This window comes from Peromyscus eremicus, chromosome 8a, assembly GCF_949786415.1.
Source record: "Peromyscus eremicus chromosome 8a, PerEre_H2_v1, whole genome shotgun sequence".
NCBI classification, from domain to species: Eukaryota; Metazoa; Chordata; class Mammalia; order Rodentia; family Cricetidae; genus Peromyscus; species Peromyscus eremicus.
In genome coordinates this window covers 66,810,897-66,836,583 of record NC_081423.1, presented here as the reverse complement: position 1 = coordinate 66,836,583, position 25,687 = coordinate 66,810,897, and the positions used below count along the sequence as shown (strand labels likewise).

General features: G+C 45.1%; 2 protein-coding genes across 2 annotated transcripts; both read left to right on the top strand.

Moving 5' to 3' along the window:
- Nucleotides 1-1,585: 1,585 nt before the first annotated feature.
- LOC131917060 (C-C motif chemokine 9-like) lies at nucleotides 1,586-4,802 on the top strand. The gene is made up of 4 exons (XM_059270698.1): nucleotides 1,586-1,661; nucleotides 3,758-3,820; nucleotides 4,260-4,368; nucleotides 4,688-4,802. Exons 1-4 carry the CDS (start codon nucleotides 1,586-1,588, stop codon nucleotides 4,800-4,802), a joined length of 363 nt encoding a protein of 120 aa, XP_059126681.1.
- A 9,684-nt stretch (nucleotides 4,803-14,486) lies between these two features.
- Nucleotides 14,487-18,058, top strand: Ccl16 (C-C motif chemokine ligand 16). The gene is made up of 3 exons (XM_059269928.1): nucleotides 14,487-14,556; nucleotides 17,435-17,555; nucleotides 17,947-18,058. The coding sequence occupies exons 1-3, from the start codon at nucleotides 14,487-14,489 to the stop codon at nucleotides 18,056-18,058; spliced, it is 303 nt and encodes a 100-aa protein (XP_059125911.1).
- Nucleotides 18,059-25,687: the final 7,629 nt, after the last annotated feature.

Here is a 25,687-nt window from a genome sequence, read left to right as displayed (position 1 = left end):
GCCTTTAATCCCAGCACTCGGGAGGCAGAGCCAGGCGGATCTCTGTGAGTTCGAGGCCAGCCTGGGCTACCAAGTGAGTTCCAGGAAAGGCGCAAAGCTACACAGAGAAACCCTGTCTCGAAAAACCAAAAAAAAAAAAAAAAAAAGAATCACAGGAGTAAACGAGGGTAAAGAACTCCTTTCCAAATGCATAGAAAACATCTCCAATGAAATCATAGCAGAAATTTCCCCCATACCAGGCCAAAAAAAAAAACCCATCAATTCAAACAGAGGAGGCATTTAGAACACCAAATACACAAGAGCTGAACTTCCTCTTATCATATATAATTAAACCACTAAATATTCACACACAAAAAAAAAGGTGTGTGAAAAACAGCAAGAGACAAACACCAAGTCACACATTAGGACAAGCCCATCAGAGTAACAGTTTTCAGCAGAAAATTTAAAGAACAGAAGAGCTTGGTATGGTCTTCAAGTTTTGGGAGACATCAACCTCCAGTCCAGACCACTATCACCTGCAAAGTGCTCAGTCATAATTGAAGACGAATGGAAGAACTTCCCATGATAGGAACAGGCTTACGAACCTCAAAAGGCCAAACCTGGGTCCCCTACAAAAGCAAAAAGCACTCTCAACCAATGAGCTTTCTTTCTAGGCTTCCCTTCCTATTTTATTTGACCACATCGGAATAAAACTACAAATAAACAACAAACATTTACTAACTCGCTCTGTAGACCAGGCTGGCCTCAAACTCACAGAGACAGACCTGCCTCTGGCTCCCAAGTGCTGGAATTAAAGGTGAGCACCACCACATCCAGCCTTAGATGTTTCTCCTGATAGACATTCTAAAGAGATTTTTCTTCTTGAGTTAAAGGATATTAAAAAATATCTAAGGAGGCTGAGGAGTAGGCTCAGTGGTTAAGAGCACTTGCTGCTCCTGCAGAAAACCCAGGTTCAGTTTCCAGCACCCACATGGTGGCTCACAAACATCTGTAACTCCAGTTCCAGGAGATCTAACACCATCTTCTGACCTCCATGGGCACTGCATGTATGTAGTACACACATACCTGCATGCAAAACACTCATGAATATAAAACAAAATAAATCTCTAAAAAATAAAGAAAAATAATGAAGAGGGACCCGACATCAATTTTATATATCTCTAGTAAGACATATAAGTTTGCATTTATAATCTATATGTCTCGGTCCACTGGAAATAAGTAAGTATCCTCCAAGTTAATCCCTCATCGGAGGTCTGGAAGGACCCCCCACTCCCACCCTGTGGTCAGTGCTGAAGAATTGAATGAAACTCCTGGGAGGAGAAATCCTCCTGGAAATATTTACTCTCTCTGACTGAATCAATTGGAACAGTTTGGAAAGCCCCGGGTCACCTTTGCCCTCTACTTCCCATTGTACTCCGAGCCTCGTTCCCTCTTCTGGAATTAGCATGTTGAGTATCGTGTAGTCAAAGCACAGCATTATGAGCTGTAACCTGGGACTTCCTGGTCCTCTCACTGTTATAAGTAGCCAGGCAAGGCAGGGGACAGTGAGCAGTCTGAAGGCCAGTTGGCTCTGCCCACCGGGAGGATGAAGTCTTTTCCTACTCCTTTCTCCTTCCTCCTTCTTGCAGCTGCTCTTGGATTCCAGGCCCAGATCATACATGGTGAGTACCATGGGAACTGGAAGTCTGGGGAGAAGGGCAGCATGGACTGCTGTGAATAATCTCTATCCCCGACAGAGCAAGGGCGTTTACTTAGAAACTGCACCAAAGTATAGACCTTTCTTTGTCTGTAGCCTCTGGGTCAGTGGTTCTCAACTTGTGAGTAGCGACCCTTTCATGGGAGTCACATATTAGATACTCTTCTATCAGATGTTTACATTATGATTCATAACAGTAGCAAAATTACAGTTATGAAGTAGCAACAAAAATAATTTTGTGGTTGGGGGGTCACCACACCATGAGGAACTGTATTAAATGCCTCAGCATTAGGAAGGTTGAGAACCACTGCTCCGGATCCTGGTACACTGATGATTTGCTTCCATTTGGAGAAACAATATCTTCCTTTTTCATAGCTAGAATTATTTGCTAGCTTAAGATCATCTTAGCTAATGTTTTAGCTATCTCAAAATAACTGTAATTAAATTGTAAATTTGTGAAAATAAACAGAGTTCTGTGATGCTAGAACTGTTAGATGCCAGTGAGTATGAAACCATCCTTTTTTAAGGCCTTGGGACCAGCGAGGCAAACGGCTCATCCAAGGTCACTGTCTCATTTGAAGCTATGATATTTTAGTTTATGGAGGTAACTAGGGCTCAACACAGAGAGGTCCTATAAAATAAAAGATGTATTCCTTAACTTTTCCAAGACAAGGAGTACACTATACCCTAACAAGCCAAGGAGAATACTGGACTTGAGTCAGGAGGTATAAGCAATAGAAGTAGAGAAGCTCGTTTTGAGTTCTTTATTAGGGATACTGGGAAAGAGGCAGGGGACAGTGCAGGGTACAGGTGAGACTTCCTAGCCTGAAGAAATCTAGCAGACTTTGAATATATGGATGGCTTCTGATTGCCCAGGGTCTAACTTAGAGAGTTAGGGCAAGGGAAACGCCAGCACGGCGTTGAGGGTGAGATAAAGACTCAGCCTGAGTTGGTTTGAACCCTCTGTTAAGAAGCAGTTAACCTCTCCCCGCTGTCAAGATCTTAAGTATGTCAGAATACATAGGATGCAGAAAACAAATACGCTTAGTAGAGTCGCCTAGCCATCCTATTTCTCGCACAAGGGTTTATTTAGAACTCCCTCTCTGCCGGGCAGCTACTGTTCTGTCTTACAGATGCTGGTTCATTTCTCCTCCAGCATTCCTGGGGGGTCGGACAAATAGAAATTCACCATTCTTGTAGGAAAAAAATCAGAAGACAAACAATTTTGCATAGCCTTGTATATTATTATGCCTGTGCTCAATTTACAAATGAGAAAACTGAGACAGAGAAGCCTTTGATAACTTAAGACTATATAAGCAGTAAAGGATAAAATTAAGAGGTAGATTAGTAATGATGTGTTTAAGAAAAGGTAATGCTATTTAAGATTTGTTTTGGAAGCCCACCCACATCACATCAAGCATGTTAAAAAAAAAAGTAGTCATACACCTTACTACCCATTATTCATATGCAACTATTGAGAACATGATGTAAAGGGTTAGTTGCTTTTTCTTAGCACAATGCAAATTCTCAATCCTTTAGCAATAATCTTTGGGCTTAGATTTATTTGGGGATGCAGGATTTTTCTAGATTTTAAAAAGTGATATGTTGCTGGATACCATATACTGGTAACATCCCTGATGATTTCTGCAGAGCACCCCTTCATCAGACATTTATATAAACTTAGACTATTAGGAGCCTCATTTCACTTCAAGGGTCTTTGTGTCCCCAAAGGAGTTGAGGAAAAACATGCAGTTTCCAAATTCCTAAAGATTGCAGAAAAATGTACCATGAACTGTGAGTGTTCCACTGTATGTAGACACTTCATTAATGTCACTGTATTACATTTACACTTCAGTTTTAGTACTTTATCAGCAGGATGTTTTCAAACAATCTCAGAAAAATCTCATGTCACCAAAAGGGATGAATGGGCCCAGAGACAGACCTTAGAACCCAAGCGTGTGATGGGGGCCCAGCCTGTCTGTCTTGGCGAGAATGGGGGCGGTGGCAGCAAGTGGAGATGCTGAGACAATGATGCTGCTCTCTGCACTCTGTTTCTTCCAGCAACAGAGACAAAAGAAGTCCTGGAGGCAAAGGAAGGACTTGAAACTGACGTGCTTCCCCTGGGTAAATATTTCATTACAGCTTGTATTGAGAAGTACCAAATGGTTGCCCATCAGCCCTAGAGCATCATCCTCCTTGATGATAGGACAGAACAACGTCATGAGGGTGGTTGAGGATGCTCTCCAGAAATCACTAGGGATGTTAAGGAATTTCCAGCAACATTCCCAGGAAGATCAGGATGGGCCATGAGTATTCCCTCCAGTATTCCCTTCTCTATGCACCGAGTCTGCCCACTTGGAGCAGAAATTGCCTATAGGTGACATGCTCCTAGCCTTACTATGGTCCACCTTAGGCCCATTACAGAGTGTGAAAGGAGATGACAATGAGGCAGGGCGAGGAGAGAGCATCCCCTAAGTCCTGGTACTGCTCTGGGACCCCCTCCACCCACAGCACTCTTAAGAGCAAAGACTTGGCCCTTGAATGGCGCTTTCTCTTCCTACAGGCTTTGGAGAGTCTTCAGACTGCTGCTTCTTCTATACCTCATGGATCAAGTGTTCAAGATTTGTATATTATTTTCCAACCAGTGGTAGCTGTCTCAAGCCAGGCATCATGTAAGTGTCAAGTTCACTCACTGTGTATTGGGAGCAAGGAAGCCTCTGGGATATTAAAAGACTTACTAGATATCCAGGAAAACACCATCCTTGGACACTGGTGGAGAGGATACTTCAGAGTGTAGAGAAGGGGACTGCCTGAGTCACTCCATTAGGGAATCTCACAGGCCTAGAAAAGACCCTAGAGAGGAAGTAGTCTGAGTCATCTCCTAGAAAGAACAGATTGTTGAGTGTAAATGGGAGGATCCAGAGGATGGGGCTCCCCTTCTCTATTTACTAGAGACCTCTGTTTGTAATCTTTCTTCCCCTTTTTCCCCAGCTTTGTCACCAAGAAGAGGAACCAGGTCTGTGCCAACCCCAGTGATCCAAGAGTTCAGGGGTGCATAAAACGCCTGACGCAAAACCCAAGACCTGGGAACCAAGTCATTGTTTGAGGAGGGCATGTATTGCCAGCCACTTTCTTCTGCCTTCCCCAGTGACCACCTAGGAGGCTCTCAGCGTTTGTTTTTTATTAATATAAAAACATTTACTTTCCTGTTCCGGTTTAGAGCAACACATCTAGCTTTGTCACCGGGGGAACTTGTCTGTGCCAAGCCCAGTGATCTGAAAACTGAGAAGTGCCTGAAAAGCCTGATGCTGACCTCACTGACTACACATAACATTTAATTAAGACAAGAGGGCAAGGGCTGGAGAGATGGCTCAGCGGTTAAGAGCATGGGCTGCTCTTCCAGAGGACCTGGGTTCAATTCCCACTCAGATGGCAGCTCAGTCTAGCTGTAATTCCAATTCCAGGGGAATTGATACCCTAGTCTGCTCTTTAATTAATAGTATTTACAGTATTTTTATGAATTCAGCTTGACATGACTGGCACCACCTTGAGCTGTAACCATGATTGCCTCAGAATGAATAACTCTTGGGTTTTCTTGCATAGTTTCCCAGCAGATTATAAATGGATAAACTGAGAGTGGTCTGTGGGGCTTGGGAATGTGCCTGGTTCTAACATGAGCTTAAGGCAAGCCGGATACATTCAACTAGGATGAAATAAATCCTGCCTTAACCTATACATATGCCTGTCTTTGGGGGGACCCAGCTGATCTTCCTGCTACCCCTAGATCAGTAAGCCCCCTAATAAAGATCGTCCATGCAGTCACAGGTCTGCCTGTCTCTTGTTCTTCAGTTTTGTAGGACCATGGATTGAAACTGGGCTGTTGGGGAGGGAGTGTCTCACTCACTTTATTTGAATCTCCAGCAGGGAGAAAACGGGGAATCACATAACTTTGTCTGTTTTCTTCAAAACAAAAGACATCATGGGGGCTGGAGAGATGGCTCAGAGGTTAAGAGCACTGCTTGCTCTTCCAAAGGTCCTGAGTTCAATTCCCAGCAACCACATGGTGGCTCACAACCATCTGTAATGAGATCTGGTGCCCTCTTCTGGCCTGCAGGGATACGTGCAGACAGAACACTGTATCCATAATAAATAAATAAATCTTTAAAAAAAAAAAAAAGACATCATGGTATAATTTTTAAATTTCTAAGAACACAGCTTATTCCAAGGTAGACTTCATATAAAAGACGTACATTACTTACTGAGGGAACCATTACATTGATCTAAAAATCTGTGGAGTTAGTCCTTGTTTGAAGGGGTCCTCAGTTCCATTCCATTGATCAGTTTGTTTTGCACCGGCATCGTGCTGTTTTATTACCATGGCTCTGTAAATGATAATCCCTTCTGCAGTGTTTCTGTTGTTCAGGGCTGTTGGGTTATCTAAGATTTTTTTTTGTTTCCATATGAATTTTAAGATTGTTACTTTCAAATTCTGTGAAGAATTGCATTGGAATTTTGATGGAGATGGCATTCAATGTGTAGATTGTTTCTGGTAGGATGGCCTACCAAATCACAATATTAAGCCTACAGACCATGAGCATGGGTAGTCTTCCCATCTTCTGGGGTCTTCATCAATTTCTTTCTTCAGGGTTTTAAAGTTTTTACTGCACAGCCCCTTTGCCTTATTGGTTAGGTTTGTCTCCAGTCAGCATGACATTGGCGACAGGCTTGTGTTTATTCCCTCATGACATCGAGATACGTTCCTTGTATTTCCAGTGTCTTCAGGACTTTCATCATGAAGAGCTGATGACTGTGTGGCTTCTGTCATTGAGTCCATTTATGTAGTGGATTACATTTATTGATTTCTGTTGGCTGAGCCATCCCTGCAAGTCTGGGATGAAGTGCTTTAGGATTTCAGAAAACAGCTTTTTCTTAGTCCCCGTTTGCCTAAGCCACACTGTTATAGTTTGTGATCCATCAAAAGTCTCATATAGACTTTGGTTTCCCCATAACTTTTTCTACTAGCCAACAGAGAATCTGGGTTTTGTTTTAATATTATTCCTTGTTTCCAGTCACACCATGGACTTTATGGTAACTACTTCCCTCTTAGGGAAAGTTCTTTCAAGACCTCCTAACTTTGCATTTGATTCAGAGAGAATATGCTATGCCTGCCAAAAACAAAAGCCTGTCATACTGGAAAGCCTCCTTATCACATGCCAGAGTTCATTCCCCCATGACAGGCAACTCACAGCATCTCTCCCTTGGGCTCCTTTTTCATTATGTTAGACTATCCCCTTGAACTTCCTCCTTCTGTACAAGATGACAAGGCAAACACTCTCCCTTGTGCCAGTGGGATCCAGGCCAGGAACGTTCAACTCCCTGGGTGGCCATGCTAATACTCCCTTCTAGAGCTTCCAGCCTGGCACCAGTGTCATAGGCAAGTGCAAAAAGAAAGGACTTGCTCTGTGACAGCGATGATACACCAGCTCCCAGACGAGGCAGCTCACACACCTCAAGACCAACAGTACCACTAATTGCAGTGCCCAGCAGAGGGGGCAGCGTCCACACCAGCTGGGGCAGATCGGGCTACTGCACTGGAACTGATCTCTATAGATTTCTATGCCTCTCCCAAGCCTTCCTAACAACTCTGTGCATGACCCCAAATCTTAGAAATATCTTCTTTTTGCTTAAATCAACCAGAGTCAGTTTCTACTGCTTTGCAACAAAAACACCTACAACTGATAGGAAGAATAAGCTTTTGGAGGACTTTGAAATCCCAGCAGTTTTGTTTACCTTTGAAGAACGACTTGGAAGAATATAAAGGTATACATTCAGACTTCTTAGAATACTGCAGACACCTCTAGTTGTAGTCTAGCATCTAATACAAGGGCCAAATTCCAAAGCCAATTGTTTTATTGTTATTATTATTATTATTATTATTATTATTATTATTATTCCTTTGAAAATACAGTTTTAGACATTTTAGGAATTCAGAGGGATTGAGTCCTTATCTTTGAGGTGTGTGTGTATGAATTTGTTAAGTGAGCTTTAAAATAGTAACGATGTAGTGGCCCACACCTTTAATCAGGAGGTAGAGACAGGTGGATCTCTGAGTTTTAGGCCAGCCTGGTCTATATCAAGAGCTCCAGGACAGCCAAGGCTACACAGAGGAACCCTGTGGTGGTGGTGGTGGTGGCGGCGGTGGCGGCGGCGGCGGTGGCGGTGGTGGCGGTGGTGGCGGTGGGGGTGGGGGGCAGTAACAACAGCTAAATACACCTTAGATGCTCAGAACCTGGTAGTTACTTGGTCCTTGAAGTTGGGTGACAGACAGAGTAGTCCCACAATAGCTGTCTCTCTCTTGGGGACAATTCCTTGTTAACTCAGTCCACAAGGCAGGTGATTTAGTAGTCCAAATCTGGTGCTAGAATCCCGGAAATTTCCTGGAGGGCCACTGATCCCTAGTCCATAAAGAAAGCTTGGAAACACTGGTTCTGCCACCAGTGAAGGGATCACCAGCATCAGCAACAGAGCAAACCAACTGGCATGGAAATAAGCCAAGCCATGGAAAGGCAAAATAATCTTGAGCTCCGGAGCCTCCTACCTCCACCTTCTTATTGCTGGGTTGGCAGGCATGTGCCACCACATGTGTGTGCAATGCTAGTGATCAAAGCCAGGGCTTTCATGAGGTCCCATTGGTCAATAATCAGCCTTATTTCCTGAGCAATTAGAGTCCTAATCAGAAAGTCCTCACCTATCCCTATGCCTTGAAGTGTATCCCATATTTCCTCCAGCAGACTCATGTCTATGTTAAAGTCTTTGAACCATTTGGAGTTGATTTTTGTGCATGGTGAGAGATGAGGACCTAGTTTCATTCTTCTATATGCAGTTATCAGTTTTCCAGGTACCATTTGCTGAAGATGCTGTCTTCTCTCCAATGTATATAATATATATAAAAATATTTACATATAACTAGCATGTTATCTGTAGTTCTGTGGACTTGTATCTGGGTCTTCTATTTTATTCCATTGACCTGCTTGTCTGTTTTTGTGCCAGTACTGAGCCATTTTTACTGCTATACTACAGAGTTGGATATAGTAATAACCCCAGCATTATGCTTTTTGCTAGCCAGGGTCTTTTGTGCTTCCATATCAGTCCTCCCTTGTGACTCTCAATATGCTTTCTTTGTTTTGTATCTTTGATGGTTTGACTGTGATGTGATGTGGGGTTTTCTTTTTTTCTGTTTGTCTACTTGGTGTTTTGTTTGTCTCTTGTACCTGGCCAGGCTTCTCCCTAGTTGGTTACCAAGAATTTGGGAAATTTCCTTTTACAGTTTTACTGAAAATGTTTTCTATGCCTCTGACATGACTCCTTCTCTAGTGTCCATAATTCATAGATTTGTTTTTTCTATGAAATCCCAAAGACCTCACATGTGCCATTCTTACACTAAACAAACAAACAAATAAAAACTATCATTAACTTTGAGTGAGTAATCCAATCCTCTACTTTAGCTCTCCTACCCTCTATATGATCTTGTCTATTGACGAAGCTTTCCTGCATTGTTTCCATTTGATTTTCCTTTTCTATCCCTTTTTCTAATTATATTTTTTTATATCCTGAAATTACTTCCTTATTTCATTCATTCTGTAAGTACAGACTTCTTCCGACTAGAGTTTCCTGGCCTGGGTTCCTTTCTCCCCTCAGGAGATAAAAACTTGACATCTGTGACTAAGAATGTGGACTTCCCACAGGCAGGGCTTTGAAGGGATGTGGTAGACCTACCCAACTGTCTTTTTTCTATGTGCAGGAAGAGCACTGCCCTCCCCTATCACAGCCTGAACTGTAGGGGAGGGAAACTGTCTTCTCTGACTGGTAGATTCCTGCTCAGGTTTCTTATCCTCATTTTCCGTTTTGTTGCGTTGCTGTCTCTTGTTTGTTTGTTTGTTTGTTTGTTTGTTTGTTTTGAGACAAGACCTCACTATAGATCCCTGGCTGTTCCAGAACTTCTCGATATGTAGACCAGACTGGCCTCAAACTCACAGAGATACACCTACCTGTCTCCTAAATGCTGGGATTAAAGGTGTGCACCACCATGCTCAGCTACCTGTTCACAGCCCTGTTCTCAGGGCTTACCCTGCTTGGGTCTGCACTCTACAGTCTACATCTAGTGTTCAGTCGTGGAGGCTTCGTGCCCAGATTCCCAGAGCTGCGCCTTCACTCCGTCATGGAGATGACTGGTGGTGATTCACAGGAAGGGTGGCTAACACCTTGGTCTGGAACAGGCTTCTGCCACTCAGGCAGGGTTAGCAGTGGATGTACGTCAGGCCACCTCGTGCATCAGCAGTGTCAGCGAGAGGCTGTGAGGTGGCTGTGAGGTGGGCAGTCCCTAGAAACAGTGGTCCCCAAGAATCCCTTTGAGATAGAAATGTACTTAGGGTGCATCTAATGGCATCTTTTGTAGGCCGTTAGACAAAGGAAGCACCAGGTTAGATTAGAGAGTGTCCATGCTGGCAATTAGCCAGACATACCCCCAGTGATTGTAACTGCTGTGCCTACAGCAGTAGGTTCCTAATGAGATCATGGAGGAAAGCTCACTGGTGGCGTGAAGAAGTATTCGGTAGTGTAGCATGACAGAAGTAGCTTGACTGGTAGTACAGTAGTCGTGGACCCTCTGCTTCACTAGTTATAAATAATCCTCCATTTGTTCACACAAGGTTTCTATGTCTATCGCCTTACCCAAGAGTCTCTTCAGCCCTATTCCTTCTCTTAAAAAACATGTATTTAGGGCAGGAGTTGTAGTTCAGTGGCAAATTCTCACCTGTAATGCATGAAACCCTTGGTTTGATTCCCAGCATTGATACACACACACACACACACACACACACACACACACACACACACACATACACTGGGGCGGGGAGGGAATAGAAACAGAGGGGTGGGGGAGGACAGCCTACTATATGCTAGATTCTGTGAGAATGATAAAGAATAGATTTTCCATCACTAATTATTCCAGGTAAGGAGAGGAAACTAATCAACCCCCTAACTGCAGTGGCCCCAAGAACAGCATGGTAAAGGCCACTAGACTCAGAGTCTGCAGAGGTAGAGCCTGTCCTGCATCCAAATCATTGTATGGACAGGAACAATTCACTGTTCCTATTGGAGACCCACCCCCACCCTGCTTCATTCAATAAATGGCCAGTTTAATACACAGCACATAAGCTACCCTGTAACAGAAACCATACATCAGCTATAGGGTTTCTACCCCAGTAAGGACATAGACTTAGGTACTTCAAACATAGAGCTTTAGGCCATCACCATTCATTGAAACCAGATATCCATCCTTATTAGGCATTCTCTATGGTTCCAAACAAAGTCTCTCTATGACAAAGTCAGAAGCAGGAAAAGACCCTAAAGGTCCCCATTCCCTAAGCTCAGGAAGAGCTACAACTAAGGACTAGCTGTAGAGAATCCAAGCCAACCTGGAGCTCCCGTATTTCTTTAAAACTCATAGACTTCAAACTGCCTGACTTTGAACCCCAGTTTCACTTACCAACTATTAAAACAAAGGCTTTGTATCTGAGCCTCAGTCTCCCCAGCTGCTATTGTAAAGATTAAACAGGCTGATAATCATAAACCATTAGGAGCAGTGGCAAGTATATACCACAGCCATTACAGAAGGAATCCTCTCCTGACTTGGGGGGATTCCAGACCTCATCTCACTAGATCCCAGATGAGCAGATCAAGTCATCAAGCTCCACGTGGCCTTGCTTCCAGGCTTAGAGCAAGAATTGAGTACAGAATACACAGCAGCCTTGAGATCTCTGGCTAAGTCTGAGCCACTGTCCTCCACCCTACAGACACAGTAAACACCTAAAGACTAAAGGGATTGCTACAGAGGGGTTATTGCCGCTGGAAATGGGAAGCAATTTCTTCTTTAAATCTTGGCTCTCTGAGCTTTCTTCAAGCCACCCTTAGCAAGTAGACAGGATGTAAAACTGCTAAGGTATCACCGCTTTTCTGCCTCTTATTTACAAAAATGTTTAGTCTCTGTGATCAGTTCTCAACATTCCCTCCCCTTGAGAGCCTCAGAATCCCTAGCAAACCAGCAATCCCCCTGTAGCTGCTCCTACAGGGTGAAAGTCTCTGCAGCCACTGTCTCCTTCCTCCTCCTCCTCATCGTCACCGTCCATCTGGAGGCCAAAGCTGGGGGACATCATCTGCTCTGGCCCTGCAGTCCCTCCTGCCCCCATGCTGCTGCTGCAGCAGGCCAGCCCAAGCCCCTGACCAAGGCAACCTTGAATTGTAGCTTTACTGCCTCCCCTTTTTTTCCTCCAAGACAAGGTCTCTCTATGTAGCACTGGCTGGAACTCCCGCCACAGACCAAGCTGGCCTTGAACTCACAGAGATCTACCTGTTTCTGCCTCCCAAGTCCTGGGATTAAAGACATTCGCCACCATACCCTGGCTTAGCTTTACTCTCTTATCTAGTGCCTTCCTGACCTCCCCCCCCCCACAGGCCTATAGAGAACCTCCAGGACTCCTAGTGCATAGGCTAAGTCACATGATGGGGAACCTCCCCTGCCTCCTCCCAGAAGCCTATAAGAGCAAGGAGTTCTCTTTGTCCCTGGTACTGAAGTCTCTCCCAACCGCAACCTCCCTTCAGGACTCCTTCACACTGCCTATGGCATGATCACGATGTTAACAATTTTCCTTAAAAAGTTCTCCCCTGACAATGAAGCTCTCATCTGAAGGGTAATCCATTTCTGTACCTTTTGCAAGTTTTATCTACCAACCACCCTTCTCTGGTCCCAGTTTTACAGATGAGGTTTTGTAGGCTAAGGCAAGGGTCACAAGGGGACCAGAATACTAAATATATAGCCAGGCTTCCTTAGACCCTTCCAGTGATCAAGGAATGGTCCCAACATATGTGAACCCTACCATAACAGAAAGCTGTCGCTGCCTCTACCACTGCCTGCCCTGAGCCCACGAGGGACCAAGTGCATTTATTGGAAGCCAAGCCCCTAAGAGTGTGCACATTCCCTCTTCTACCCCTGCTTCCCATTGTTCATCTCCTGAAACACTTACCTGTGCCTCTAAACCTCACAGTCCATTCACAGCGAAACTGCCTGCATCTTCCACTTCTCTGGATGCTGCCTTCGAACTGGTCCCTGGAACAACAAAAGGAACAAGGATGCTATGGAGATCACCAGGCTGGAGCCCAGACCATAGGAGCAAAAGGCAAACTAGGTACCTCATAAGCTGGTTGGCAGATGCATCATGTTAAATCGTGTCCTCTGTGGACACAGTTGGCCACAGCCATACAGCTGGATGAGAGTGTACTTGCAGTACTCAGGAGACATTAGCTAGTTGCAGCTAAAATTGCTCCAGAAGCTGGAGAGATGTCTGAATAATTAACAATGTTTCCTGCTCTTCTAGAACACCCCAGCACCCAGACTGGGAAGATCTCAATGCCCTGAATATAGCTCCTGAGGATCCAATGCCCTCATCTGGCCTCTGCGGGCACCTGCACACACATGTGCACTTACACACACACACACACACACACACACACACACACACACACACACAAATGGGGTCCCAGGGATCTGTGCCATGGGAGAGTGCAAGCTCCTTTCTGCATTCTTGGACTGGAGATGGGGGATATTCTCCTCACTGGCCACTAGACCTTGTCCTTGTCTTAATCTTCACTCTCTCTAACCCACTTTCTACCCTTTCCAAAGGCCAATCACCGAGGGGAAACTGAGGCACCCCTCAGTCCTCCCCCCACCTCAACAGAGACGGTGGTAGGAAACATAGTGAAAATCAATGGCTCTTCATCCAGGGACTGATAGAGGCAGATGCAGAGATCCACGGCCAGGTGCCAGGCTGAGCTCTGGGAATCCAATCAATGAGAGAGAGGAGGGATTCTGCAGGCTGGGGGGACGTTGAGATCATGATGGGAAGATGTGCAGAGATGACCGGCCACAGTAGTGGAAGCCCATGAACTGTATTAGATTAGTGGCTGTGGAGCCCCCATGGGACTGGACTAGGCCCTCTGGATACAGAAGACGGTTGTTTGGCTCAAACTGTTTGGGGGGCACTGAGGCAGGGGGATCAGGATCCATCCCTGGTGCATGGGCAGGCTTTTGGGAGCCCAGTGCCCAGTGCCTGTGGTGTGATGCCTTATGCAGCCTTGGGGGGGGGGGCTTGGACCTGCCTAGGCTCAGTGTGCCGGGCTCTGCTGACTCCCCATGGGAGACCTTGATTTGGGGGATGTGGGGATGTGGGGTGGCTTGGGAGGGAGGGCTAGGGGGTGGGAGGAGGGAGGAGGGAGGATCTGTGGGTGGTATGTAGAGTGAGTAGAAAATTTCTTAATAAAGAAAAATGAAAAAAAGAAAGAAAGAAAACCAAAGGCTCTGTTCTAGGTACAACCTATCCACCTCCTACTATGGCCCTGACAACTCACTACACTCTCTAAATGTCTGTGGCCTCAGTGGATGGTCATACCACCACACTACTAAACAAGGAAGGGCATGCAAGTTCACTGACAGAACATCCTTGTCACACAGACCTCCGTTCACCTTCTGATGCAGACTCCAATCCTTCGGCCCTGAACCGTGCACCAGCTCTGGACGCCACAGGTTCTCTTTCAGCCAGCACCACCTCCTCCTCCACCACCCGTTCCGAAGTGGTCAGAGTCCAGAGATCTGAGCAGTCAGAGTGAGGACGGCCTGCTGGGTAGGCATTTCCTTTCAGCTCTGCCCTGGCGCTGCACTACCCACCCCGCCGAGAAGATGAAGGTCTCCTTGGCCTGCCTCCTCCTCCTCCTCCTCCTCGCCATCCTCAGTACAGCATCCCGGCCGAGTGAGTCACGTGTTTCTGTAAGCCAGAGATGAGAAGGGAGCACAGACAGGTGGCAGGGGGGTGGTGCCAAAGGTGCAGGTCTCTGGTCGCATTAGTCTTGGGGCCCCTTCGAGCCCAGCAGCTGCCCTCCATTTCTCCTTGTTAGTAGAGCTGGGCTTGGTCGAGACCAGAGATTCTAAAGGTGGGTGAGTCTAGGAAACCAAGGCACATCTCCTTAGGGGATCTTGTGATCAGAAGGAATCATTTGGGAGGGAAATAAGAAAGTATTAGGGAAATAATTGTAAATGCATATGATAAAAGGGGATGGGGAAAGCCGGGTGGTGGTGTATGTCTTCAAATCCAGCACTCGGGAGGCAGAGCCAGGCGGATCTCTGTGAGTTCGAGGCCAGCCTGGTCTAAAGAACAAGATCCAGGACAGGTACCAAAAGTACACAGAGAAACCCTGTCTCTTTAAAAAAAAAAAAAAAAAAAAAAAAAAAGACAAAGCTATCCCTGGTTCTAAGTCTAGGAATGAGATGTCTGAACCTAGATAGCGTTGCCTCTTAGTGCTGGCATTCATTGCTGGAGCTATTGGACAATCAAACTGAGTCCCGAAGGAGTGATCAAGCATATTATTTGAGGATCTATGACTCCCTTCTCTACCCCAACGTTTTCCCCCCACCCCCAAGATGAAATGAAGTCTGCAGAAAAAATGAAAGGGGTTAACAGTGGTGGAGCTGTGGAAAGAGAGGGAACTGGGACCTACAGAGAACAGCGTTTGGTCACTCCTACCCTTTGCCTCTGCCATCACTGGTGGGTCCCTGGCAACAAAGGAGGCACAAAAATACTAAGCCCTTCTACGCAGCTACTGCTTTAGGCCGCCATAGCCTTTACTTTTGCCTTTAAGGTTGCCCTAAGCACAGACTCTGGCCTGGCTCCACCCGTGCAGACACAGAGAGGAACAAAGGTCAAGTGCAATGTGCAGTGTGTCCATGGACTCTCAGGATGACCCCACCTTTGCAAACCTTGATTTGATAATCAAAGCCATGAGGATCACTGACGGGAACTATGCGCAGTCATTTATGCAGGAATTATGTGTGTCTGGTGGTTGGGAAGAGGCCACGGTGGCCTTTGGGAAAGTTAGTCATCTCAGAGCAGCGGGTCCAGGCTCGGAGGAAGAGACAATGGCCTGACAAAAGCCCGAGTCAGTCAGATGGGGCTCCTGACTCTAGTCATCAGCCCCAGGCATGAGATAAGATGACAAAAAGATTTGTGTTCTGAATGTCTGGGTGCAAGGGAAGGTCTCCGGCTTGACTGCCTAGATCGCATCCTCAGCTGGTGAGTAGTTAGAAATGGTTAAGAACAGCAACCACGAGCCAAGGCCAGTACCCAGCCAAGCCTCACAGAGAAGGGAAACAGCTACTTCCAAGGCAAGTAGTCACCACCATTTTTTCTCAAATATATGAGTCATGGATTGAGTTTCTCTGTATTTCAGGCTCTTGAGTTGGGCATCTTCTCAAACATTTTCATCATGACTCTAGGATAAAAGTGTCTTTGTGCTGTCTTTGGCATACATACATACATATATGCATACATATATATCTTTTTATGCCAGGCGGTGGTTGCACACGACTTTAATCCTAGCACTTGGGAGAAAAAAAAAAAACACATACATCATTTTGCACCATTTAAGGGAAAAGCTAAAACCCAGAGAAATTAAGAAATTGCCCATGATTAAAATCCTTTATTCCATGCCAGGCGGTGGTGGTGCACGCCTTCAATCCCAGCACTTGGTAGGCAGAGGCAGGTGGATCACTGAGCTCAAGGCCAGCCTGGTCTACAGAGGACAGCCAGGACTGTTACACAGAAAAACCCTGTGTCCAAAAAAAAAAAAATTCCTTTACTCGAGACTCTGATCCAAGCTGACCTGAGGCCTGGATCACGTGCCCTCGATCTGCTCTCAGTCATCCTGCGTGCCCCACCTTCTCACGCTCTCCCAGACCTCAGGCTCTCTAACACCTGCAGGATGGGGTCCAGACTCCACCATAGCTCGGCTGGAGTGTAACCTGTCCTCCCCCACCCCATTTTCATCTCTTCTCACTCCCTCTTTCTTTCTTGTTTTCTAGCTACTCCAGCTGCTCAGCACTCACTAGACACACACCTTCAGGCTTTCCCCCATTGCTTTCTTCCAGATCCTACAAACCCTCTGTCTAGCTCCTATTCATCCTCTGGGAACCCACTTAGGCTCCCACCACCTGCTTGGAGATTTCCCCTCAGCTCCAACCCTGGGTTAGGTGCCCTCACTCTGTTCCCATGGCATCTCCTGCCCATCTGTTCTCTAGTGGACCCCATGCAGTTGTAGTTAACTCTTTGCTTCCTTTACCCTATAACTGGTCTATAGTATCAAAAGGTAGAGGCAGGGAGGACAGTCGTCCTGAGTAAGAGATGCAAGAGACACCGGTGGATGTGTTTGTGTCTTTCTATGATGCCAGAATTAGTTAAATAATAAGCTGCACCCATTTCATTGGCTGCAATTTCCAGGCTCTTCGTGTTTTAACCCCATAGAGCCTGGCATGTAACACGACCTCAGTTCCTATTTGCTTAATCTGAACAACAGGAAATAGAAGTGAGCCAACTCCTCCCGGTTCCTTGGCAAATGTGAACGTCTGAGTTGCTCGCTGCACCTGATAACACTCAGTTCAGAGGCTAAAGGTGCCACATGCATGTCCCTGTGCATACATCCTTTTCAGTTTCCCCATTACCCATCACGCTATCATCAGTCCCTGCGACTGGACATTTTCTTCATCATAGGAGTGGGATGTAACGGATGGAAGAGGGAGGTGAGCACCATGGCTTCCTTTTCTGCTCCTTGACTCAACTCACAATGTGACTCCTTCAGGAATGCCTGAGTCGATAAAACCTGTACCCAACTGCTGCCATAAGTACTATGAGAAAGTACTGCCAAAGAAACGGGTGGCGGGATACAAAGAGGCCCTCAGCTGCCACCTGCCAGGAATCATGTAAGCATTTCCCACATATGTTTCCACGGAGATGGGAGGGGGAAATGGAGCAGGAATGGGATGCACAGGAAAGAAGTCTCCATCCTAGACTCCTCTGGATTGTGGCTAAGGGATTGGGCTTCAGCTCTCCGGGGTCTGGGTTTAATCCTTGGTTTTGCCACTTAAAATTATGTCACTCAATAAATTACCACCATTATAAAACCCAAGCCTGGGTGTCCAGTCTAAGCGGGTAAGGTCCGGAAGAAGGGAAGGTCGGGTCTAAAGGCCACAGAGGCCTTGGGGGACCCATACAGAGAAGCAAAGGTGGGCTCTAGAAAACATGAGCTATGCTAGTTGCAGGAACATCCCATCCAGTACCACAGCTCATGACAGTCTAACTCTGTCTCAACAGCTTTGTCACCAAGAAGAACCTAGAAGTCTGTGCCAACCCTAATGAGGAATGGGTCAAAGAGTACATCAAGGATCCCAAAATACCTTTGATGCCTCACAAGAATTTAGCCTAGTCTGCGGTTATCAGAGGTCAGTCCCAGCTCCTCAGTTCTTGATGATTATGTTTCTATGGAAGCCTAGGTTTAGGGGAGGGAGGAGAAAGCCTGTGAGAACATGGCCATGCAACGTCACAGCCAGGGGCAGAGGAGCAGACTATTTTAACCAATGGCCAAAATAAAGAGCAATTCTTTGAATTGTCTCAGTCCTGAAAAGAAATGTCAAAGTTAGGGGAAGTAGAAAGTAGATTCATATTCTTTCTCTCTCCCCTCTCTTTCTCTGATAGGATTTTGCTATGTGTATATCTTAGTCTGTCCTTCAAGTCCCTATCTAGCCCATATTGGCCTCAAACACAGTAATCCTCCTACCTTGGCCTCCTAAAGGCTGGGATCACAGGTATGTGCCCCCATACCTAGCTAAAACATACTCTTTTTTATGTGTGTGTGTGTAAGCCCAAGGATAAGGAATCATCCTCACCACTCTTCCACCTTACTCACTGAGGCAAGTTTTCTCAATCAAACACAGAGAGTCTGATATGCTAGTCTTGCTAGCCAGATTGCTCATGATCCCATCTCCACCAACTGAGGGTGGAATTACAGGTAGACCACCACACCCACTGGGCATTTGTGTGGGTTCTGGGGATCCAAACACCTGTTCACATCCTTGAGTGGCAAGCACTTTAACCACTGGGCCATATCCAGACCTTCTACAATGTATTCTACCTTTCTCATCCTTCTCTTGCTTCTCTGAGCTCAGTTCCTTGCCTCACATCAATCCACCAGTTTTCTGTGTGTTCCAATTCCCAGACAGACAGACAGCCTCTGTACCTTGACCCATTAAAAGCCTCATAGAACTCTTGAATTTTCTATCTATCTTATACTTTCCCTGGCTCTTTTTTCTCCCATTATTATTTGCTGTTTTTTGATCTTCAATTTATTTACTTAATGTGTATGAGAGTTTTGCTTGCATGTATATGTGTGTCTGGTGGCCTGAGGAGGCCTGAAGAGAGCCTTGGGTCCCCTGAAACTGGAATTATATGGTTGTGAGCCACCATGTAGGTGCTGGGAACTGAGCCTGGGTTCTCTGCAAGAGCAGCAAGTGTCCTTTAACCACTCAACTATCTCTCCAGGCCCCATAATTCCTATCTTTAAAAAGATATAACTTAGCCAGGCAGTGGTGGCGCACGCCTTTAGTCCCAGCACTCGAGATGCAGAGCCAGGTGGATCTCTGTGAGTTTGAGGCCAGCCTGGTCTACACAGAGGAATCCAGGACAGGCACCAAAACTACACAGAGAAACCCCGTCTCAAAAAAAATGTGTGTGTGTGTGTGTGTGTGTGTGTGTGTGTGTGTGTGTGTGTGTAATTTTATTTTAGCAGGCTAGGATGAGAATACCCACATTAGCAGTTTTTACCTTTGTAGAAGTCTTGCTGTACCCTCCTTACTCAATCTTCCTGGGGTGGAATGCACACAGAGAATGGCAGACTCAGAAGAGGCACAGATCCACCTTCCACCAATGCAGGACAGGAAAAGTGCATTAAGTCAGGTTGGGGATAAACACTTCATGCTTACAATAAATGTTGTTTGCTGATTTGATTCTTAACATTTTTGCTAACTCAAGAGAAATTTAATCTCAAGGTTTTTTTCTGTGGGTTTCTTTACAATACCTTAATAACTTTGTCAAGGTCAAAGACTAGGGAGTTCCATAAAACCAGGACAGAGGCTAGGGAGTTCCATCACACAAGGACAGACATGGACTAGATTTCCCCTTTCCTCTTCTGTCTTCAGCTCAACAGCAGCGACCTGACTCCAACAGAATTCAACATTCCTCCCAAAATGCTATTGTGCAGGCAAACAAAACAAATCAGCTGAAGTTAAACGATTAAGAAACAAATGATGTGGTGAAGCAATGATTCTAAGAACTGACCAAGAAACTGAATTCTGCTAAACAACTCATAACTGCTTCAAAGGGGCGGTGCTGGAAGACTTGGCCACGCCTCCTAGGTCAAGCTCATCTACCTGACCCAGCTGGCCAATCAGACTCTCCCAGAAAGAATGGAAATGCAGAGGCTAGAAGCACTGAGCGGTTTCTGGAAACATCCTACAGGAAGAGTCTAACAGTGCTTCTCAACCTTTCTCACGCTGCAACCCTTTACTACACACAGTTCCTCATATTATGGTGACTGTCAATCATAAAATTATTTCATTGCTACATCATAACTGTAATTTTGCTACTGTTATGAATCATAATGTAAATATCTGATATGCAGGCTATCTGATTGTTCGACCCCCAGGTTGAGAACCACTGGCCTATGAGCTCTTGCCCTGGAGTTCCTGAGTTGTCCTGCCTTGCTCCAAGCTGGGGATTCAGCTCCTCTTTTAGTTCCACGATATTCTCCCAGCATCTTAACAATTATCCCTCCAAACAAAAAAATAAAAATAAAAATCCTATGAGGCCATGGTGGCATTTTGCATCTCTGGAATAACATTCATTGGTTTGGTTTGGTTTTGCATGTGTATTCAAATACATATAAGATTCTCTGTCTTAATCATTTTTGCATGTACAGTCCAGTATACTCACATGTTTGTGTAGACATTACTTCTACTCATCTCAGAATTGTCTCATCATCTCACTCGGAAGCTCTGTACCCATTGATTACCAAGTCACTAGTCTTGCCTCCCCAGTCCTGGTAACCATCCTTCTACCTTGTGTCTTCATGAACTTCACTGTTCCAGGAAGTAGATTTACGTAGTAGTTTTCCTTTTATGACTGCCTTATGTCAAGCAATTTCCCACCTTCAAAGTTCATCCATGTTGTAGCATTCATCAGAATGTCACTCTCTTTTAAAGCTGGAAATACTCTATGGTGTGTATCTTCTACGGTCTGTTTCTCCAGCCTGTCTATCAATGGACCTGCAGCCTCTGTTAATCCCAGGGGGTGAGAATAAGACCACTGCCACAATGTTGAGCCAAATTTTCAGCAAGTTTTAATTAAATATTGGCCAGGATGATGGACTTTTGTAGCTGGAGTTATCTCCAGTCCCACCTGGGCTGGCAGCCACTCAGACTCAAATAAACACACAGACGCTTATATTATTTAAACTGTTTGGCTTAATGGCTCAGGCTTCTTGCTATCTAGTTCTTATATCTTAAATTAACCCATTTCTATTAATCTATACCTTGCCACGTGGCTCACGGCTTACTGGTACTTTACATCCTGCTCCTCATGGTGGCGGCTGGCAGCGTCTCCCTGTCTTAGCCTTCCACCTCCCAGAATTCTCCTCCTCCTTGTCCCACCTACCCTATCCTTCCTGCCTGGCTACTGCCAATCAGCGTTTTATTTATAATCAATCATAGCAACATATATTTACATCATACAGGACATCCCACAACAGACTGGCCAGGTCCATTCCTGGGTTCTCAAAAATGCCCACAAGTCAGTTTTGCCAAGGCTTACAAAGGCATACTCATAAGGCCATTTATTTCCCACCAGGTCCAATCAGGGGCAAGCATGCATTTTGACATATTTCCTGCCCATGTACCTCCCACCTACATGTGGTCAAGTACATCCAGTGCAGTTGAATCAAACAAACTCATGTAAAGGAGTGAAAACATGTGGCTTGTTATCTCCCATAAACAACAGCCTCCAGCATTTCAGGAAGTATCTATCCTTGAACAAAGGACTTATAGGTTAGAGGAATTTTTACTTCATGGATGCCTTAGGCACAGTAATTAAAACTTAAAACATGACTTCAACTCTCACACATCACCTTTTTATTTTTTATTTATTTATTTTCAAGACAGAGTTTCTCTATGGAGCCCTGGCTGTCCTGGAACTCGCCCTGTAGACCAGGCTGGTTTCGAACTCATAGAAATCCAACTGCCTTTACCTCCTGAATTCTGGGATTAAAGGTATGTGGGGCCACCACCCGGCTCACATCTCCCTTCCCCTCTTTTTTAAAATACTACTCATAGTTCATCAGTGAATCTTAGTTTCTATCATTGTAGCAAAAGCATCTTAGTGTATATAATGGCGTATTAGTTACCACTACATCCAGGTGGGGACACAGAGACAGGTAAAGTGGATGACTCTACCCTCAACCCTCATCCAAGGACCAGCACTGACTTCTTCTGTCCCTCCCTGAGATGTGAGCTCCTGCATCTTGTCCTAGGAACTTATCTATCTCTGCTCTATGCTCTATCAGACCTCAAGGGTTATAGCTACTTGTCATCCAGCCCCTGCCCCAGCTCACAACCTGATAGTTACATAATCACTAACAAAATCAATATATAGTCAGGTCTGGCTGCTTATTTGCAGTTAGGCACAGGGTGAGGCCAGATCAACATAGGGGCCAATACAGTATGAGAGTCTACACCCAAGTCAGGAAAAGTACCAGAGTCCTTAGCCAGTACCAGGGTCAAACTCAGGGAACTGAAGTTCAAAGTCCTGTAGAATATGAAGGAACTGAAAACAGGAAGCGCAGGGCCGTGACTGGCAGATTGGTACTGAAATAGCCTTGTCCTTTCCCCCTGTTCACTGAAGGAATTCAAAGTTAGCTATCAACCTGGAGACCTAATTGAGACTGTATATATATATATATATATATATATATATATATATATATATATATATATATATATATATAGGCAAAACCCCACCCAGAATAGAATATAAAGCTTGCCAGAAACTCCCAGGCCAGAAGGACTTTGGTTGGTTATGTGTTTTGAAGAGTTATTCCTCATCTTTTCAACTCACACATTTCCTCATTCCTATAATAGGGTTATTTAAGTCCTATTCATTCTAAAGACTTCACTCATATAAACCTATTTGCAAGTATCTTATACAACTACCAGCTTTGTGGAACACAGGAGGCCAGTTGTCCTGGAGTAGAATATAAAATCTATATTGTTGATTTTTTTTTCTACTTTCATGTGACCCAAAGGATTGACCCTAAGTGAGTAAAGTTCACACATAAAAACAAGATCAATAAGTTGGGACAGAAAAAAGGCAAGAAAGTAACTGAGTAAAGGTCACACATAAAAACAGCCGGGAGGGGTGGGGGGGAGTAAGAAAGTAACTGAGTAAAGGTCACACATAAAACAGCCGGGCAATGGTAGCACATGCCTTTAATCCCAGCACTCTGGGAGGCAGAGGCCGATGGATCTCTGTGAGTTCAAGACCAGCCTGGTCTACAGAGTGAGTTCCAGGACAGCTAAGGCTACACAGAGAAACCCTGTCTCAGGAGGCGAGGGGTGGGGACACACACAAAAAAAGCCTCACAAAAACAAGAGTTGTAAGTTGGAACAGAAAGAAAGTAGGGAAGTAACTCTGGATAATATAGAGAACATTTTCTGGTCAACTGTTCCCTCTCTGCCACCATGAAGATTTAGGGTGGAGAACCAGGTATCCCAAGGATATCTTTACAAATGTTAGTGGCCTTCAGAGGGGCCATGTGAACACACATTTGCTTCTGAGGAGAATCCGTATAACATACACATAACTAACTACTGCCAACAGACTGAGCTGGACTTCAGGGACATGGTTTTAAATCACTGTCTCCAGTCCACCCAGGAGATGGTCTCTATTTCCCCTTCCCAGTGAGATCCATGAGTACCCCTTGGACCCTCCTTGTTACCTAGCCTCTCTGGGTCTGTGGATGGTAGCATGGTTATCCTTTACAGTTAATATCCACACATTGGTGAGTGCATACCATGTTTATCTTTCTTGGTCTGGGTTACCTCACTCATGATTTTTTCTAGTTCCATCCATTTGCCTTCAAATTTCCTGGTGTCCTGTTTTTAACAGCTGAGTAGTACTCCATTGTGCGAATGTGCCACATTTTCTTTATCCAGTCCTTGGCTGAGGGACATCTGGGTTGTTTCCAGGTTCTGATTGTTAAAAATAAAGCTGCTATGAACATAGTTGAGCAAGTGTCCTTGTGGTATGCTTAAGCATCCTTTGGGTATATGCCCAAGAGTGGTATAGCTGAGTCTTGAGGTAAATTGACACCCAGTTTTCTGGGAAACCGCCACACTGACTTCCAAAGTGGCTGTACAAGTTTGCACTCCCACCAGCAGTGGATGAGTGCAAACTTGCTCCACATCCTTTGTGCTTTGACCTTAGCCATTCTGACAGAATGTCAGAGTCGTTTCGATTTGCAGGTCTCCCATAAGTATCAACAAAACATGGTATATCGAGTTGCAGTAAGACTAAGTACCTCCCCGTATATTGAGGTTGGGCAAGGTGACCCAGGATGGGAAATAGGGTCCCAAAAGCCAGTAAAAGAGTCAGAGACATTTCCCTGATGGCTAAGGATGTTGAATATCTCCTTAAGTGTTTCTTGGCCATTTGAAATTCTTCTGTTGAGGATTCTCTGTTTAGATCTATACCCTGTAGTTGGAAGGTTTCTTGGATCCCCCACAGACCTGCAGCCACTTATAAAATAATCACTCAGAGACTTAATATTATTTATAACTGCTTGGCCATTCGCTCAGACTTATTACTGACTAGCTCCTACACGGGGAGGTACTTAGTCTTACTGCAACTCGATATGCCATGTTTTGTTGATACTTATAGGAGACCTGCCCTTTCCTAAACAGAAACAGGAAGAGTGGATTGGGAGGTGGGAACAGAGTGGGGCGGCAGGGGGGATGGGAGGAGAGGAGGAAGGGGAAACTGTGGTCTGATGTAAAATAAATACATTTATTAAAAAAAAAATCACTGTCTCATCAGGACAGTGGTGGCACATGTATTTAATCCCAGTACTTGGGAGGCAGAGGCAGGTGGATCTCTGAGTTCAAGGCCAGTCTGGTCTACAGGGGGAGTTCCAGGACAGCTAGGGCTACACAGAGAAACCTTGTCTCAAAAAACAAAATAAAATAAAATAACAAAATATAATCACTGTCTCTAGGGGCTGGAGAGGTAACTCAGTGGTTAAGAGCACCAAGGTTGTGAGTTCAATATCCAGAAGACAGCTCCAGTCTCAGAGGGTCCAACACCCGCTTCTGACTTCTGTGGATACTAGACAAGCATATGGTACACAGACACAGATGAAGGCAAAACACCTATACACATAAAAACAGAATAGTAAATAAATACAATGCAGTTAAAAATCACTGGATCCAAACTCACATAGGCAAATACAGATTCAAATCCCAGCTCCGCCACTTTCAGTGAGGCTTTGGAAACATACTAAGTCCTTCTAAGGCCTGGTTTCCTAATCTCTAAAATGGACCCATAATAACCTGCCTCTCAGTGTTGGAGGGAGTAAGAAGCCATGTGAAGAAGTACTTAGTAGTTGCTTAGCAAATAGGCCTTATTATTCCAGTGTGACTTTCTTTTAGGGCACAGACTCCAGGTCAGTGTGACAGTTACTGTTCATTGTCAGTTCGACAGAATCTAAAATCCTCTGGACATGGGCCTCTGAACATGCCGGTGGGGTTTTGTGTTTGGTTTGGTTGGCTGGTTTGGACTACTTTAATTGATGTGGGAAGACTCTGTTGTGGGTGGGTACCATTCCTTCGGCAGGGCTCTGGGCAGCAGCACACACTCCTCCCTCTCTGCTCCCTGATGATGGATGTGATGTGAGCAGCTGCATCAGGCTCCTGCTGTCCTTGACTTCCCTGCCATGACTGACTGTACCTTTAAC

Excerpts from the sequence above, each read along its gene's own strand:
- LOC131917060 (XM_059270698.1), top strand. The coding sequence starts at position 1,586 with ATGAAGTCTTTTCCTACTCCTTTCTCCTTCCTCCTTCTTGCAGCTGCT. Across the intron at positions 1,662-3,757 it reads CCAGGCCCAGATCATACATG|CAACAGAGACAAAAGAAGTC; the intron begins GTGAGTACCATG and ends TGTTTCTTCCAG. Across the intron at positions 3,821-4,259 it reads AACTGACGTGCTTCCCCTGG|GCTTTGGAGAGTCTTCAGAC; the intron begins GTAAATATTTCA and ends CTCTTCCTACAG.
- Ccl16 (XM_059269928.1), top strand. The coding sequence starts at position 14,487 with ATGAAGGTCTCCTTGGCCTGCCTCCTCCTCCTCCTCCTCCTCGCCATC. Across the intron at positions 14,557-17,434 it reads CAGTACAGCATCCCGGCCGA|GAATGCCTGAGTCGATAAAA; the intron begins GTGAGTCACGTG and ends TGACTCCTTCAG. Across the intron at positions 17,556-17,946 it reads TGCCACCTGCCAGGAATCAT|CTTTGTCACCAAGAAGAACC; the intron begins GTAAGCATTTCC and ends CTGTCTCAACAG.